Genomic DNA, 15,160 nt, shown 5'->3' on the forward strand with positions numbered 1-15,160 from the left:
CCCAATATTTGTTAAAAACTAACGTGAATAATAAATGTTTCAGTGCATGTGAAGGCCAAAAGCGATCACTATTTTATTTGAGTCTGACATTAGGGTCAGAATCTTAAGACTTTGCTGTGAAACTACCAGTCACTTAAACTTATAGAATAGTATCAAAGCAGTATCATCAGCGTCGTTTCAGAGAGAGATGTACACAAAGTCTCTTGTCCCATGTCATGTGAGTTTGGGGCTAGGGCAAGTATTAAACCCAGTGGCAGACCTGTTTCAGCACTGGGAGAAAACCAGTCAGCGTTGGTGGCACTGCGATGAGCAGACATACGTGCAGGTCCATCTGTGTCTCCTGCTTGCTGCTCCAAGGCCATGCCAGAAGCCAGGTCTCCCCTTCCCCATCTGAAATCTAAGAGCTCCTTTCCAGCGGCATCTGGTAAGTGAATAGGACTGCCTAGCTCTGGCCACCCACCTCTGAGAAGACCATTAGGAGTCATACCCATAGACCATCTATCAATTTGCTATGTTCAGATCTTTCATTGGTAAAAAGGCAGTAAATTTGACCCATAGTATCATCTATCTCAAGCTTTCTAATACTAAAGAGCATTTGTAATTTTCCCACCTTTGTATAATTCCACTGACTTTAATAAAACAGTAAAATGTTTGCAGAATCTAGCCAGTTTAATGGCTTCAAGAAAACAGTAAGTAGTGTATATAATTAAACAGTAGTCATGTAGTATTTTTGAAAAAGCAAAAAAGCTTTCTCTACACAGAGTCAGCAACTGAAATACAGTAGGAGAAAGAATTTTTTCGAGCTTTAAAAGATAGTTAGAACTTTATTTCCTGAACTTTTTAAAATTAGTCTCAGCAAATAATTTCTTTGTGCTATGTAGTTATACCAACAGGGCTAGTGATAAGATGACCCAATAGCTTTTTTCCCAGTAATTTAGCTATAGGATGCTAAGTTGCTTTTGGCATACTTCAAATGTTATGCACAGACACAAACTTCTCACTTTTCATCTAGTTTTCTTCAGCAGGAGCAAGGATTAGTATTTTTGAACTATACATTATTCACAGAAGAAACTTCTGTCAGGGATAGCTAAAAGTATCTTCAGAATTCAACCCACATTAATAAATACTTTGACTAATTTTTTTTGAAAACTCAAAAAAGGCATGATTTTTCCTTTGGAAATATTTTTGTTCAAAAAATTGTCCAAAATAATTTCAAAAAAGGGATTTGAAACCTGAAAATAAAACTACACATTTCATTTGACACAAATTATTTCCCCCCACCCCCCAGGGTTTTTTTCAGTTCAGTCAGTGAACTGAAAAATCAATTATTCGCACAGCTCTACTGGCAAACAGTTCTTATCATAATCATTCCAGAGGGAATTACTCTGTGACAAGGAGCTGATATTGTATGGAATTTAAAAGTTAAAAAATAGAGGCTAGCATGATAAACAATAAGAAATGTTCTATTCAGATTTTTCACTTTTCACTTTCAAATTATGACCTCCAATCAAGATAAAAACTAAAAGAGAAAAAGGAAAAAAAGAGAAAGATTACATATTTTAAAGCAGATGTTGAGTGCCTGTTTTGGTAATAAGAAGCAGACAATTCCCAAGTTTTTTAGTTAGATCTGTGAAGCCTAAGCATTTTGAAAATCAACCATGCTAAAACACAAGAAAACACCAGAACAAAGCCACTTTTGAAATATTTAGTCAGCTTTGTTTGCTCTGAACTGTTCATTATGCACCCTCAACTTTGATAGTTTAATCATGCATACATTGCAACACACTCCAGAAAAGAATACAGCTGCCTCATGCCTTACAATTGTCCTTAAAGTTCAGCGTCATGATTTTTCAGAAAGAGATCAATTAACCTGCCCTCGTAGGACGCACGTTCTCCTTAGCCCTTGCGAGCAGCATCACGCAGAGGCACGTCAGGACCCGGTGCAGGCAGTGGCTGGGACGCTGGCGCTGGCAGCATCCTGCCCGCTGCTTCTTCCTCTCTGGTAATGACAGCAACGCCGCAGAGGGAGAGATGTGATTCAGAGTCCTCAAATTCAAGTAACACCTAGAAGTAATATCAGCAGTAACCAGCAGAACAGCAAAACGCTGGGAGGGAACAGCAGGACACACTTTACCTGTGTAAAAAGGTGCCCTTCAGAGCAGCTGCAGTAACGATTCCTGGGCGGTGGCTTCTGTGTGGATGAGGAGCAAGGAGCAAGATGTCAGCCTGCAAAAAGGAATATTAAGCTAGTTCTCAGTGTTAGGTTTGGGCTAGGCTGTGTCTTCACAATTCAAAAATATTTTACATATTTATCATTTAATAGTATCTACCAAGAGGACAGGCCACTAAATCATATGCCAAAAGTTTTCTTGTCTCACAGAAGAACAACCTGAATGACATACCTGTTACGCCCTTGCTTAGCCCAGTGGTTTTCCTGCATGTTCAGTCAGCGCCTAGCCATCTCAGGGTGATACTGAGAAATAAATTGTGCTTTTATCAACAATTCTTTACCTTTCCCCTACACTTCCCTATAAAACGTGACAGATAAAAGAAAGAAAATCAGATATTGAAGTACATGTCTTTTTAAAGCACATAAGACCTGGGCTTTTCAGGGTCCGTTAGGTTGTGTGGAACTATCTATTAACAGAACTTGACTGGAACGAAAACTCAGCCTTAGTTCTTTACGTGTGCTCGATTGCGGGTTGTGTGTACTGGTGGTACACCTGCAGCAAAGGGTAGCCAAAATACATAGCAAAAAACCCCAAGGATGTGCTCAATATTCCTTTTCTCTTTGGAGAAAACTCTGGCACTTTTAGAAGAGATAAGTGGGGTCTCCTGATCAACTGCCCAAAGCTTTCCTGCCATCTCCTGCCCCTGGCTCTGACTCTGCTTCCCTGGCGCATCCTGCGTGGCTCCTGTTGCTGCCGGAGCCTGCCCAGCCAGGTGGCCTGTCAGAGCCACCATGAGTTAGGTAGAACCAGCTGCTCTGACAGGGTTAGCCAACCTCCATAAGTGATTCTGCTTTGCATTTGCATTTTCTCTGAGTTATGACTCATTTCTTTCTTGGAAACAAATCTTTCCCTGGCCTCTGTGTTTGTTTGGAAGGTGGGGTGGAAGTTTCCTCAGGGCTTTGTTTGATTTGTAAAATACTCTCAACTGCAGACATAAACTTAACAAAAGGGCTTAAAAGCAGAGCTGGTTGCAGCAGGTGCCTGTCAGAGAATGTGCAGGGGAGAAGGTTCCTCACTAAATCATGATGCCAGGAGCCACAGAAGGGCTTCCCTGCTACTGACTGCAGTAGGAACAGGACCAAGCTATCTGTTGCATTCAAGCCATCAGAGAGGTCTCACTTTTTCAAGTGAAGCATGGTGTCCGAGAGTAAGCATATGTGGGGTGGGCCGTTCTGCATCTCTTTTGTGCCCCTGGGCAGGGATCTTGCCCTACTGGCTGCCGTAGCCGCATGGTGGCCAGCCCTCACCCTATGCGAAGGGACACCCAGTGATGACAGTGGTGGGGTGCCCCTGCCCAGACTTAGGGCTTACATCGACTGCTCCCGCCAGGAGCATTGCTCAGAGTAGCACAAGGCATATTTTCTCTCCCTCAGAGGTAACCCACTGCAGCCCATACCCTGCTCTTCCATATACAGTGTCCCTGCAGCAGTAACTACTAGGGGCACATTCCAGCCTTTAAATGAGTCCACAGGAGGTCTCTTAAACAGAAATGCTTTAAGATCTTTTGAAAAGAGCAGCAGATGTACTGCTTCACAGAACTGGTTTCCCTGGTGTCGAATTCTGTGTGCACCATGGATATTTTTATGCTGCTTTTCTCTATTATAGTCCTCAAAAAGTTACCTAAATCAGTATGAAATTAACCTTGCTTGTTTCTTGTGTGGCAGAAAGGCTGCTTCTCTGACAATGGCTCATGAAAATACCTTATTCCCTACTGTGACGCAATAGGCGCTACACCCTGAGTCTTTGTCTAAGTTAAAGTAAAGATATTTCTGCTTTGACCAGGTCTGTGCAACATTAATTGTGGACACAAATTTTAACAGCTTACTTGGGGTGTCACTGCATGTGAGAATAAAATTTCTCCCATTGCAGAGAGTTAAGTAACATTTTTGAATGGTATTGTAAGCATGTCCACTTGGATGGTAATTTAATGACCACAATTTTAGACCTCCCACACAACAAATTGTTCCTTTTCAGTGTTGTGCTGGGAAGAAGAATTCAGGGTACCAGCTGGCAGCTGATACTGTGAAATACTACTTACAAATAAAGGCAGGAAGTTTGGTGTAATCACTAGCATATTAGAGCAGCTTTCTTGGGATTGCTACTGAGCAGATGTAAAACTGGTATTAATTAAATTAAACTCAGAAAAATTGGTCTCTCAATAAACTTAAAAGTGGTAATGCGCATTAATGCAGTGCCAGGAATTTCAGATCTAATGTTGAGGTTTGTATCAGGAGAAAAGAGAAGAAACAGTGTCTCCTAAACTTTTTAACTTTCCTTTTTAAATTTGCAAGCTATAAACCTTCGCAGTGATATATTGCTGCGCCTCTCATCTGAGGTTTGTATATCACGTTCTTAATGATCTAGCAGGTTGTGGTACAGACTTTTACAACTGCTGTGATACAGCGGTTAAATTCTGCCTGGTGGTATTACAGTGATTAAAAGAGAAGGTGTGCTGTAGGGTGTCTGTTGGTGCGTATTGACCTGGTAATGACTTACTGCCCAGCAGGTGAATGGCAAACTAAGGCTGACTGAGCAGGACACTGGACAGCAGCAAAAATTTAAACATAACAGAAGCTGTGCTTCCTTAGTATCCGGATGGCAATGAGGAGTAGTCAAATCTCAGCCAGCATGCTCCTTAATTGTTTTGCACCATCAACAGATAATGACAGGGTACTGCCAAGCATATTGCACTATTCCAGCTGGTGGAGAGAGAACTGCATTTTTTTGTCCCAGTAGCCCTTCTCTCTCTGATGCATAACAGTATGGGCAGCTGAGGACATTCAGGTTTTTTAACATCTCCTAGTTTTTCTTGGCATTTAGAACAAACCAATTAGAACACATACGATACAACACGGCAACTCAGACCGCCGAAGCTGGGTACCTCTGCAACAGGTGTGCTTCCCACTCTGCCATCTCATCCCACCTATGTATCAAGACATTGATTGCCGCATGAAGTACAGCAACGTAGTCAGTGAGGTCAAAGGGAATCCAGTGAGAAAGAAGGAAATTTCCAAGTGGGAGAGAAGGAGAAAGAAAACCTGATTGTAACACTGATGTACTTAAAGCTTACGTCTGCTGCTTTTTTTTTCCGTTCTTCAGTGGTAGTCTGTGAACCTACCAAAACAATCCCTAGTGTTAAATGATCAGCTGGTAGCACTGGAAGAAATTGTCGTTATTGATCTCCATCTTAGCAAGAGACTTTGCTTCCTCTCTGGGAGAGACATGACTGCTATGGTTCCCTTTCAGCATTTGTCATGTAGATGAGAAGAGCTTCCTATTTCTGAAGTTAAAGACCAGAGCAAAATAGATGCATGGAAACGATGTAAAATACCAGCATCCTACCTTCTCAGCAGTCGTGTCCCTAAAAGCACATCACGCCTGGGCTCCTTAGCCTCCACTGACTCCCAGTTTCCATCCCATGCTTGTTCAAAGTCTTGGGCCTGTCATTCAAAACGATAAAAAGATTATCTGCCATTACCTAAAAATACAGCCACCAAGCCTAGGATAATATGAATGAAAGCTGGAAACAAATCAGACCACGTTTCAGACAGTGTGAACTAACATAAATTCATTGATTCTACTGCAGCCAGATGGATTTACATCAGCTAAGAATCTGGCAAACCGTGTTCATGGGTGAAATTATTTGCAGAACATGCTGCTGGCAAACTCCAGCAGATTTTATAGGCACTCTCTGTATTGACACATTTCCATGAAAACTAATATCTCTGAAGAAAAAGCAAAAATGAATATTTGGGAAGGAGATGGAAGTTAGCTCTCTACAGCAGCTAACAGCAGCTATATTTTCAAGCATTTATTTCAGCTTTAACACTTAAAGAATACAAAACTAAAATTAGAAGTATTTGGCCATTCTACTTGGCTAGGTGTATCTTAAGTATTTAATATTAAGGAAGTTGTGGGTTTTTTTAATGTGGTAAACTGAAATTACTCTGACTTAGAATTAGCCATTCTGTTCTACTAGGCATAAGCATCATTGGATTGTTTTTAGACTTTGGACCTAAGAGACTGAAGTAAGTCTGAATATTTTCATATCTGTTGGTCTGTAAATTTTTTTATCTAGCCAAAAAATGAGAACAGTTTCAAGTGCTTAAATGAGGTGTTGGTAAGAGGTTTAGTAGGTTACTGCCTCCTCCTTTCTATGTTTGAGTTCCGAGTGTTGCTGATCTAGCCTGTAAACATTTTGGTTGCCTCTGTTTGTTCAAAAGGATGTCATCTATTGAACTACTGCATTTCAGAAACATTTGCAGTTTATTTGGCAAGGTAAGGTTGCTCATGGCCCACCCTTTGAAAGGGGCAGGGGGCAAGGAGCAGCAAAGCCGAAAGGATTTGCCTCACGAACACTTGGCTTCAGAAGGAAGACAGTATGGATCTGTCAGACAGCACACTAATCAAATACAGATTGAGACGTAAATCGATCAGTAGTGATCCTGCAGTTCTTGTTCATATTGACCAGCATGTAACTTGACAGTAGCTCCCATTTAAATAATCAGAATATGTAGAAATGCGTGCTAGTGTGTGAACACAATAGATGTTATAAACATTTTTTTATTTAAATTTAGCGCTTGTATACTCTTATTGTTGGGCTGGCTTAGTGCAAACAGCAGCAGTTCCGTGCCCTGCACGCTTTCTGTGAGGCTTGGGAAGTCCCTACTTCCATTGCAAAGGGAATTATGCTGCCCTTTTGGACTTTATTTTCTTCTTTAATTTCAAGCTCTCCAAACTGCTTGGAAGTAGGCCACTGAGAAAGCAAAGCAAGGCAAACATGCTCACTGTGCCTGAGTTTTGCTGTTCCCCACTAGATAGATTATATTCAGCTGAAGGAGAATAAGAAGCTATTTTCCCCAATTTTCCATACTGCCTGTGGGAATCTAATTCAATTTCCTCCCAAATTTAGCAGTGAAAACTAAACAGTAAAGAATAAAGTTGAAGAGGCTTCTGTAAATCTCTGGATTCCAAGGTACTAAGGTGCAGCAGGATTACTGAGCGCAGGTTAAACTTCTTTTCTAGCCACAAAGCTACTTACAGATTTAAGAAGCTTAAAAACCTGATCCAACATTAGTCCTTGCTTTGCAAATGAAAGAATAATATATCTACCTATACAAAGTTATATTTGTTATTATTGAATTTTTTTTTTATCCTTCATTATTGATGTAGCCCCATTCCACAAAGGAGTTTATTCTTTCTTTTTTTCAGTGGGAGATTATGATGTATTAGATAAAATCAGGGGAAGGGACAGGGAGAAAGACTGGTGACCAAATGCATTTCCAGAAATAAATAAATGAAAGAATGAACTCACATTTCATTACTCTCACTACAGTAGCTACATTTTACCGGCAGACCACAGGGGTCTTATTCATAACTTCCAGAAAAAAGATGTAGTGCCTTTTTGGACTTGGAATCCATACAGCGACATGGATTCAAGACATTCATATGGCTCAAAAAATACTGAATAATAACCAGAACTTACTTTTCTGCTTCACATGAGCTGGAACATTTGTTCAGCAGACCTACTTGCAGCCAGCAACCCATGCCATTTTTTGATTGCCAGCTGTCCTTAGTTTTTTTGACCCTTTTAGCTCAGAACTTCTTCAGACAGATAGTCCCTGCAGTGAGCACTGGTAGCCTAGATTGCAGTAATTATCTTGTTACCTCTTTTATGTGTGTGTTCTCGCTGTCTGTTCCATCCTTGCAGAAATAAATTGGCCAGCAATCATTTTGTTTCTTCACAACAGTGTCCTTTTTACTTGTTTTCATCCCCACAAAATCTTCGATAGCAAAGCTGTGTAGACATCTATTACGCTTTGGAAATTAGGATAAGGACCAGCATGCTTTGTTTTTTTGACATGATGTGGAAATAATCCTATGATATAATGAATAATAATATTCAGCAGACGTGATGTTTCCGAGACTGTGAGCCTCTATGAAAAGATGTTCCACTTGTGAGAGAAATTTAAAGGAAAACCAGACTTATCTAAATATTTTTGTGATGTTCACACCTTGTACATGCAAAGGTGTGAGAGTTCTGTCACTTACCTGTACAGTTTCTCAAGTTATAATGACTTTGTCTCATAAAGTGTCAAAAAAAAAAAAAAAAAAGGAAAAAAGAAAAAAGAAGAAAGTTACACCTCAAAAATGAGCGATTCAGAACCAGAGCTGGTTTTATCCCAAAGATTTCATGGTATGTTTTAAAGGTGCTTATATTTTCAGTTTCTCAACCTACAATCTCTTCTTCCTGCATGGCTGAGGTATCACTTAAAATGTATTTGCAATGTGGAATTTTCATCTTTGTCTACATTATATTAGAAAACTAGATCTCACTGGTGGAGCTGCCTCAAGGTCATTAGTAAGCTTGAGAGCCGTAACGTAGGTGACAGCCTTAACACGTTTGATGTCACGCTGAACACAGCCAAGTCCTTTAGGACAACTGTAACAAGGTGCTAGAAGCAGTTGCTAGCACTGGAGAGCTGACTAAGGCTCCTAACATTGCTAACAGCATTTTAAAATGCCTAATTAAAACTGTGCAGGGATGGTATTTTGTGTTGTATGTGCACCACGTTGTGTGGGCAGTAATGCGAAGAGCAAACACACCAACTCCTCTGCAAGTTCAGGCTTTGCTTACCTGGGAGCAGAGCACTGACTCCCGGCGTGTGAAAGCAAAGAGTCTGTGCAGGGGGGCTTACAAGTTGGTTTTAAGTTTCTAAACTTTGGTGATGACCTAGAATGATCCAAAGATGTATTTGAGCAGGGAACATATGGCTAGTCGTTAAAAATGTATCAAGGAGCTTCTCTTGTCTGTCTGTCTTATGAACCATCTCTTCAACGTAAATGATCCCCTCATGTGCCCCCCAGTCTGTTGGTTGGCACTCGCACGCAAGAGCATCAGCACGCTATTAACAATTACCTTAGTGATATTTACAGCGTTTTAATGTCAGTTGTCTGTATGTAAATAGTCTGCGAGGAACGCAGCGTGGGGGGGGCTCCCGCTCCCCCTACGGCAGCACTGCTCCTTCAGCGTGCCGGAGCGCTCCCTGCGCCTCGCGCAGCTGCCAAGGATGTCGGCTCAGTTGCTTTATGACAAAATAATGAGTCTGTCAAAGATGAGTGGTCAGAAAAACAAATTCGTTCTCCCACACAATTAGAGTTTATAGCGTTGGACAGCAATATCAATCTCCAGCGATTCAAAATTGAATTTGCACATTGGAGGGAAATGTGTTCTTGCGTGTGCTGTAACCAGGCTGCTTAGCAGGAAGAGTCCTGGCAGGTTGCACTGGGAAGATGGATATCAGCTGAGCTGTGGGAACATCAGGACGGAAGTTTCCAAATGCGGACAAGTGTTGGGGTGACACAAGTGTTCACTTCCACAAGCTCAGCGCTGGCAGAGCCGTTCCCACAATGATCAGCAACAAAAAGTTCGGAAAACTGTCACCAGCTATAACAGGCAGACAGCTGTTCTCTGCAGGCAGAAAGCTGTTCCAAGGCCTGCATCTCCCTGTACGTAACCTAAATGCTCGTGGAGTTGTTGATATTTATAATCACAGACTTCAGACTTTCTTTGTAAAGACATACAAAGCATTAGACCTCTGTGGTGCCATTTACGGTGAGCATATACTGTTATCTCGGAACTGCACTTTGCCCTTAACATTTGCTTTATCCCTACATGGGATTTTGCCCTTAGGCTGTTTGCTGGTGTAGTGCAAAGGCTGCAGCATACATCCTCTTACATTTGCCATACCTTAACCTGTACTCTCAAACCTGCTCTACTTATTACAGCTCCCTCAATCATCCCTTCTCAGTATACATGCAAACCCACTTGACGTGCCAAACAGCTGCTGCCCAGTAATTGCATTTCTGGGCATGTGTACATAATACCTTGTGAAGCACTTTGACTTTTTTCTTTCGATTTCAAGAAGCCATATAGGCATGAAAAATTGTCACCTGGAACTCAGTACAGAGGATGTGGAAGCAGTTTTTTAGGTTTTCAGAACTTCTCTGTTCTTACACATGCAGCCAAAGTGACCACATTCTTCTAATGGAAGCATCTACAAGGGCTATACAAAATTTTGTGTTTAAAATTTTTGTATGTAAATCTAATTAAGTGTTTTGTTATCATCTCAGATTTAAAGCAGGAACGGCTAGGAACAGCCTTTCAAAGCAAGCATTTAAAGAAATTACAAATGGTACCTAGGATTTTCGGTAATGATTTATCATCATGGATATTCACATAAGGTAACAAAATATTTCCTTACCTCTGGAGTAGAAAAGAAAGGGAATCTTCCTTTAAAAAGATACAAGACAGATGGAGGACTCTGACCTTGAGCAGTCTTCCATAGGAAGCTGTTGTCCACATCCTGATGGTGATCAGCTGGGAGCCCGTCAGCTACCAGATCAGTGGTGCTTGGCTGCTTCACAGTTACCTGCAATGCCCGAGGTCCAGGCTCTGCTGCTTTGTTTTCACACTGTTACAGTCCAATATATCTCATCACAAAAGTGGTTCTTACATGGTCCATCTGGATGATACTTTTACCTAAATAGTCTTCTTTCTGTAATCTTAAATATTTCGATTTTCCTTACTGCTTATCCCGCAAATAGAAGTAGTTGTTTATTGTACTCTAGTCATCTCTCAGCCCGGCTACGCACATTTACCTCTTTCATTAATCCAGAGGAGTCTGTCCCTCAAGCAAAACAGGCATTTCTCTTCTTTGCAGAAGTCTCTGAGGTTCTCCATACATACACTCTGATGAGGTCCCTGGGACAGATTGCCCAGTTCCTAGTGCAACCTTCCTGAAACACCAGAAGTACACAAAATATTATTTCCCCGTTTCAGTAAAAATGCCTCTCCGTATACCACACAGAATTTGGCATTGGCTTGTTTTTCCCCAGCCCTGGTACCCTCCAACTTATGTTCAGTTTGCTTTCCACAGTTGCTTTCTGTTCTCTTTCAGTTTTAGTACTGTCTGCATTTTACATTCATTCAGTATTCAGCTATGTCCTTGATTTGCTGTGGAAATCATGATTAATCTCTCCGGGATCTGTGAAGTGACCTCAGCAAACATTGGTACCAGTGAGAGGAGAATCAGAGCCCCAGCGGTTCTATTTCGGAATCCTTTTTTCTGCTCTTGCTCCTTTACTCCCTGTGTATAGCTACTGACACCAACAACAGCTCCAGTTTAATCTCTTCAGATTTCATTAATCTTCATATTTTTTCATACTTGTATAACACTAATGATCATGAACCAAACCCAACTTTTATGTTGCCTATACACTAAGAAGGCAAAGGTAATGTTTTTTTGTCACACATTGTCTGACCTTTTGTGGTCTGGGTTTATTTTTTTCTAAACATTTCTTTTTGTGCCCGCTTTAACTAGCTCTCATTAACTCTACATTTGACATTTTTAATATAAATGTCTTTTTTTACCTTGATCTTTGATCTTTAGCTAGCCTTATAGAAAACCACAGTGACCACATTTGTTCCTTACTTTCTTCTCCTTGAAAATTGTGCACAGCTAAGTTTGACTTATTCTAGGGGGTTTTAGGATTATTCAGCATTGTCGTCTCTTTTTTGGCTTCGTTGTTAATGTTAGGTTTTGACTATCTATTCTTTGCCCACAAAGGTTTTAGATCAGACCTTTTTTTTTTCCTTTTTTTTTTTTTTTTGTAGTGATTGAATTTGTTGTTTTCCCTCATTGACTTTAAATCTTACGTGTGGAAGGCTACACCTCTCTCCCTGTTCTTTTTTATTTTGGGGGAGGGGTGTTGGCAGCGAGTGTTGGGGTGGGGTTTTTTTGTTGGGTTTTTTAATTGGAGAGAGTAGAAATCTTACTCTCCATTCTCTTTAAGATGGTATTATTTGGAATTTTTGTTTAAGGCAGGTTGCAGCATTCTGGGAGATTCTTCTGGGAAAGCTTTCAAAAATGCATATAAAACATCCAAATAAGTTAATTTGAAGAGAGGCACTGATTGAATGAATCTGTGATTATTCTACCGGTTTAGGGCAGGAAGAACCATTTAGCATTTCCTCCATTTAGGACACTTAAATGGCTAAGATGTCCTACAGTATCTGGTTTGTGTGTGTGTGTTCTGAATGCCCATATGAGCAATGATTTTTTTAAATCTCAGTTAACAAGGTTTTAAAATTTGAAAGAAGGTCCCCAACTACTTCCCAACTACAAGAAAATACATTTTGCTGGTTTTGTGAAAACCTGCTCGTACTTGGTACAAACACAGACCTCCAAAATCTTTGGGTTTACTTTGTCTTTTGGAGCTCGGTGGCTAAAATCACAAAAGATGCCTCCTGCAGAAACCCTGCCAACGGCGTGGGCCCTGCCATGTGGACTGCAGAACAGCTACCATGGCATGATGCCACAGCTCTAGGCTGAGAGGCACTTCCTCTGCAGCGATCTTGCCCTAAGAAATTAGAAAACTGGGCACCAGATCAGGCAACAGAGATATTTTGTACTGTCCATGCTCTCTTGCCTGGGAAATAAGGAAAAGGAGGAGGCAGCCTATGAAGAGGTGTATCACAGTAGAGTTAGGAAATGTGGGAAATAAAAGGAAGTCAATATGCGTGAGAACTTAGTGTGTAAATATATATATACATCTCCATACATATAAATATATACATGTGGTTTTAGTATAGATACATTATATATATACACACACAGATATATATATATATATGTGAAGAGGCATGGGACAGGATGGGTAGAAGCGGAGGGAGATGGAGATGGCCAGACTCTGCCCAAGACATTTAACTGTGCAAGCAAAACTGAGGAAGGGTCAGTCTGTCTCTTCAGGAACGTAGGACAAGTATAGCATATCTAAGAAGTGCAGACAGACTTTGCACAAGGTTTTCTGACGCGACCATTCTTTATTTTCAAGTGCTTACTGGAAGAGCTGTGCACATGTACACCCATCAGCAGATGTACCTACATTTATTTTCCCCCACCTCAGCTCCCCCAGCAGCCTGCAGCACCCTTTCAGAGCCCTAGGAGCTTTTCGTCAGAATCAGCTGGCTTTTTCTTCCTGCCTAGATCAGTTTGCTGCCTCTGATACTGATGAGTCCCTCCAACAAAACAGAAATCTCCCCCTGAAACAAACCAAATCAGTTCCTCTCTCTCTCTCATGTATTCTAGTGACTCCACAGACTCTCCTGCTTCTTTCTCCTCTGACTCTACATCTTGGTCTTGTCATTATTGTATCTCTACTGTTTGGGAGCCTTCCATTTTCATATTCCTGCGGACAGTAAAACCACCCATTACTTGTCTCAATAGCAGTGCCATTTACCAAAATCTTCAATCTCTACATGAGTAGGCATATATCATCCACTCACACCCAGATAGAGGCATCTTAAATTCTGCAGTGGCTAGTCTTTGAAAATTTACTTTGCAATTCATACAGTCTTTAAGCATCAATATTTTGGAAACAATAAAAAAATGAATCACACTTTCTTTTGTCTAGCATATTCCAGACATTTTGGTAATTTCAACGTAAAAGGTGCCAAACCTGTTTTTCTTTAGGATGAGCATTGCTCAAATAACAGCCGTTTCACCTGCCTCATTTGTAACATTGAGGAGAATGCTCCACCATCTACTGTATTACAGATTCTTGTGGATTTTCTCCAGCAGCCACTTATGACAACTGCAAGCACGTTTTACCCTGGGGATATATATGTATGTGGCCAGTTGCTTCAGGTCATATTCCGTCCAAATGGAAGTCAGCTTGACAGCTGCTAATTTGCACTTGGCCATTCGATGTGTTGTTTTGCTCTCATTATTGGTCACTGTATGGAACAGGTGACAAATGCCCACACGAGAACCCTTTAAATCACTAGATGCACAATCATTAGGAAAACAAACAGGCAGGGTCGTTAAATACTAGTTTTCACTCCAGCCCCAAACAGAAACAGATTTTAGCTGATTTTGACATCTATTGGAAAGAGATGGAAAGGGGTGACAATACCTTACTGTTTATGAAACTAGCTTTCCATTCTGTAGGTGTCCTTGTTTCAGGGAAAGGGGGAGATTTAAGGAAAATACAATTGTTCTAAGACCAGATGCAGAATGGTTTATCTAATGATTTTGTCACAAGGTTTGATTAGGTGTTCTTTCTTAAGGAAAAATAAATGTGCCTACCAAAATACCTCCTCAGACCTTCAGCTACTACAACTATATCAAATTAAAGTAGAAAGAAAAAAATTCCTTTCTAAGCAAGGGAGTACTTGCTGAACAAGAATGGCAAAACACCATTATAGTGAGCATCCTTTCTATTGAAGTGCGGCATTGCAGAGGATATTTAATGGAAGTCTCTTTTCTTAGACTTCCAGGGCCTAATTTCAACCTTAATTTGGGGCAGATTCTCTAAGGACATCAGCAGAGGACTTGTTTTGTTCCTGGGAGTAGTGAGTAACTCCTGAGTTTTTGCAAGATTATAGACCTGTCTGTAGTAAAAATTATGAATAATTTAGTTGATCTCAGTGGAGCTGCATTAGTGAAAACAAGAAAAAATTCAGCATCTTGGAGTCTCGGCGAAATTACTGCTTTTAGACCTGTGGAAGCTGAAGATATTACAACACACTATTTAAGCGATGTCCGGTCAAGCATGCTAAAACGATATGGGCAGAACACACAGAAATAGAATGATTGTCATAGGACATGCTTTACTAAGACTTAGTCTGAACTTAAACTCACCTTTAAATAATATCCCACTTTTTTTATTTTTGCCTTTTGATAATAGGTGTAAGTGCAACCTTCATGCTACTGGCTGTAAAGAAGAAAACAAAAGACTACTTTGTGAATGTGAGCATAACACAACTGGCCCAGACTGTGGAAAATGCAAGAAGAATTACCAGGGCCGACCGTGGAGCCCTGGTTCTTATCTGCCTATACCTAAGGGCACTGCTAATATCTGTAAGT

At 40.7% G+C, this 15,160-nt stretch overlaps 1 protein-coding gene and 1 long non-coding RNA gene across 6 annotated transcripts in view; one reads left to right on the forward strand and one right to left on the reverse strand.

The window, feature by feature from the left end:
• NTNG1 (netrin G1) overlaps window positions 1-15,160 on the forward strand; it is a 158,814-nt gene that overhangs the window by 82,477 nt on the left and 61,177 nt on the right. For all 5 annotated transcript variants that reach the window (XM_056355571.1, XM_056355568.1, XM_056355567.1 and 2 more), the window contains exon 4: window positions 14,982-15,154. In XM_056355571.1, the coding sequence (XP_056211546.1) occupies window positions 14,982-15,154 (173 nt within the window). The remainder of the gene's footprint in view (window positions 1-14,981; window positions 15,155-15,160) is intronic.
• Window positions 590-11,155, reverse strand: LOC130156783 (uncharacterized). The gene is made up of 4 exons (XR_008824608.1): window positions 7,899-11,155; window positions 5,574-5,671; window positions 2,135-2,226; window positions 590-2,064 (listed from the first exon to the last, which is right to left on the reverse strand). It is a non-coding gene; the product is annotated as an uncharacterized LOC130156783 (long non-coding RNA).

Source organism: Falco biarmicus, chromosome 11 (genome assembly GCF_023638135.1).
Source record: "Falco biarmicus isolate bFalBia1 chromosome 11, bFalBia1.pri, whole genome shotgun sequence".
Taxonomy (NCBI): domain Eukaryota; kingdom Metazoa; phylum Chordata; class Aves; order Falconiformes; family Falconidae; genus Falco; species Falco biarmicus.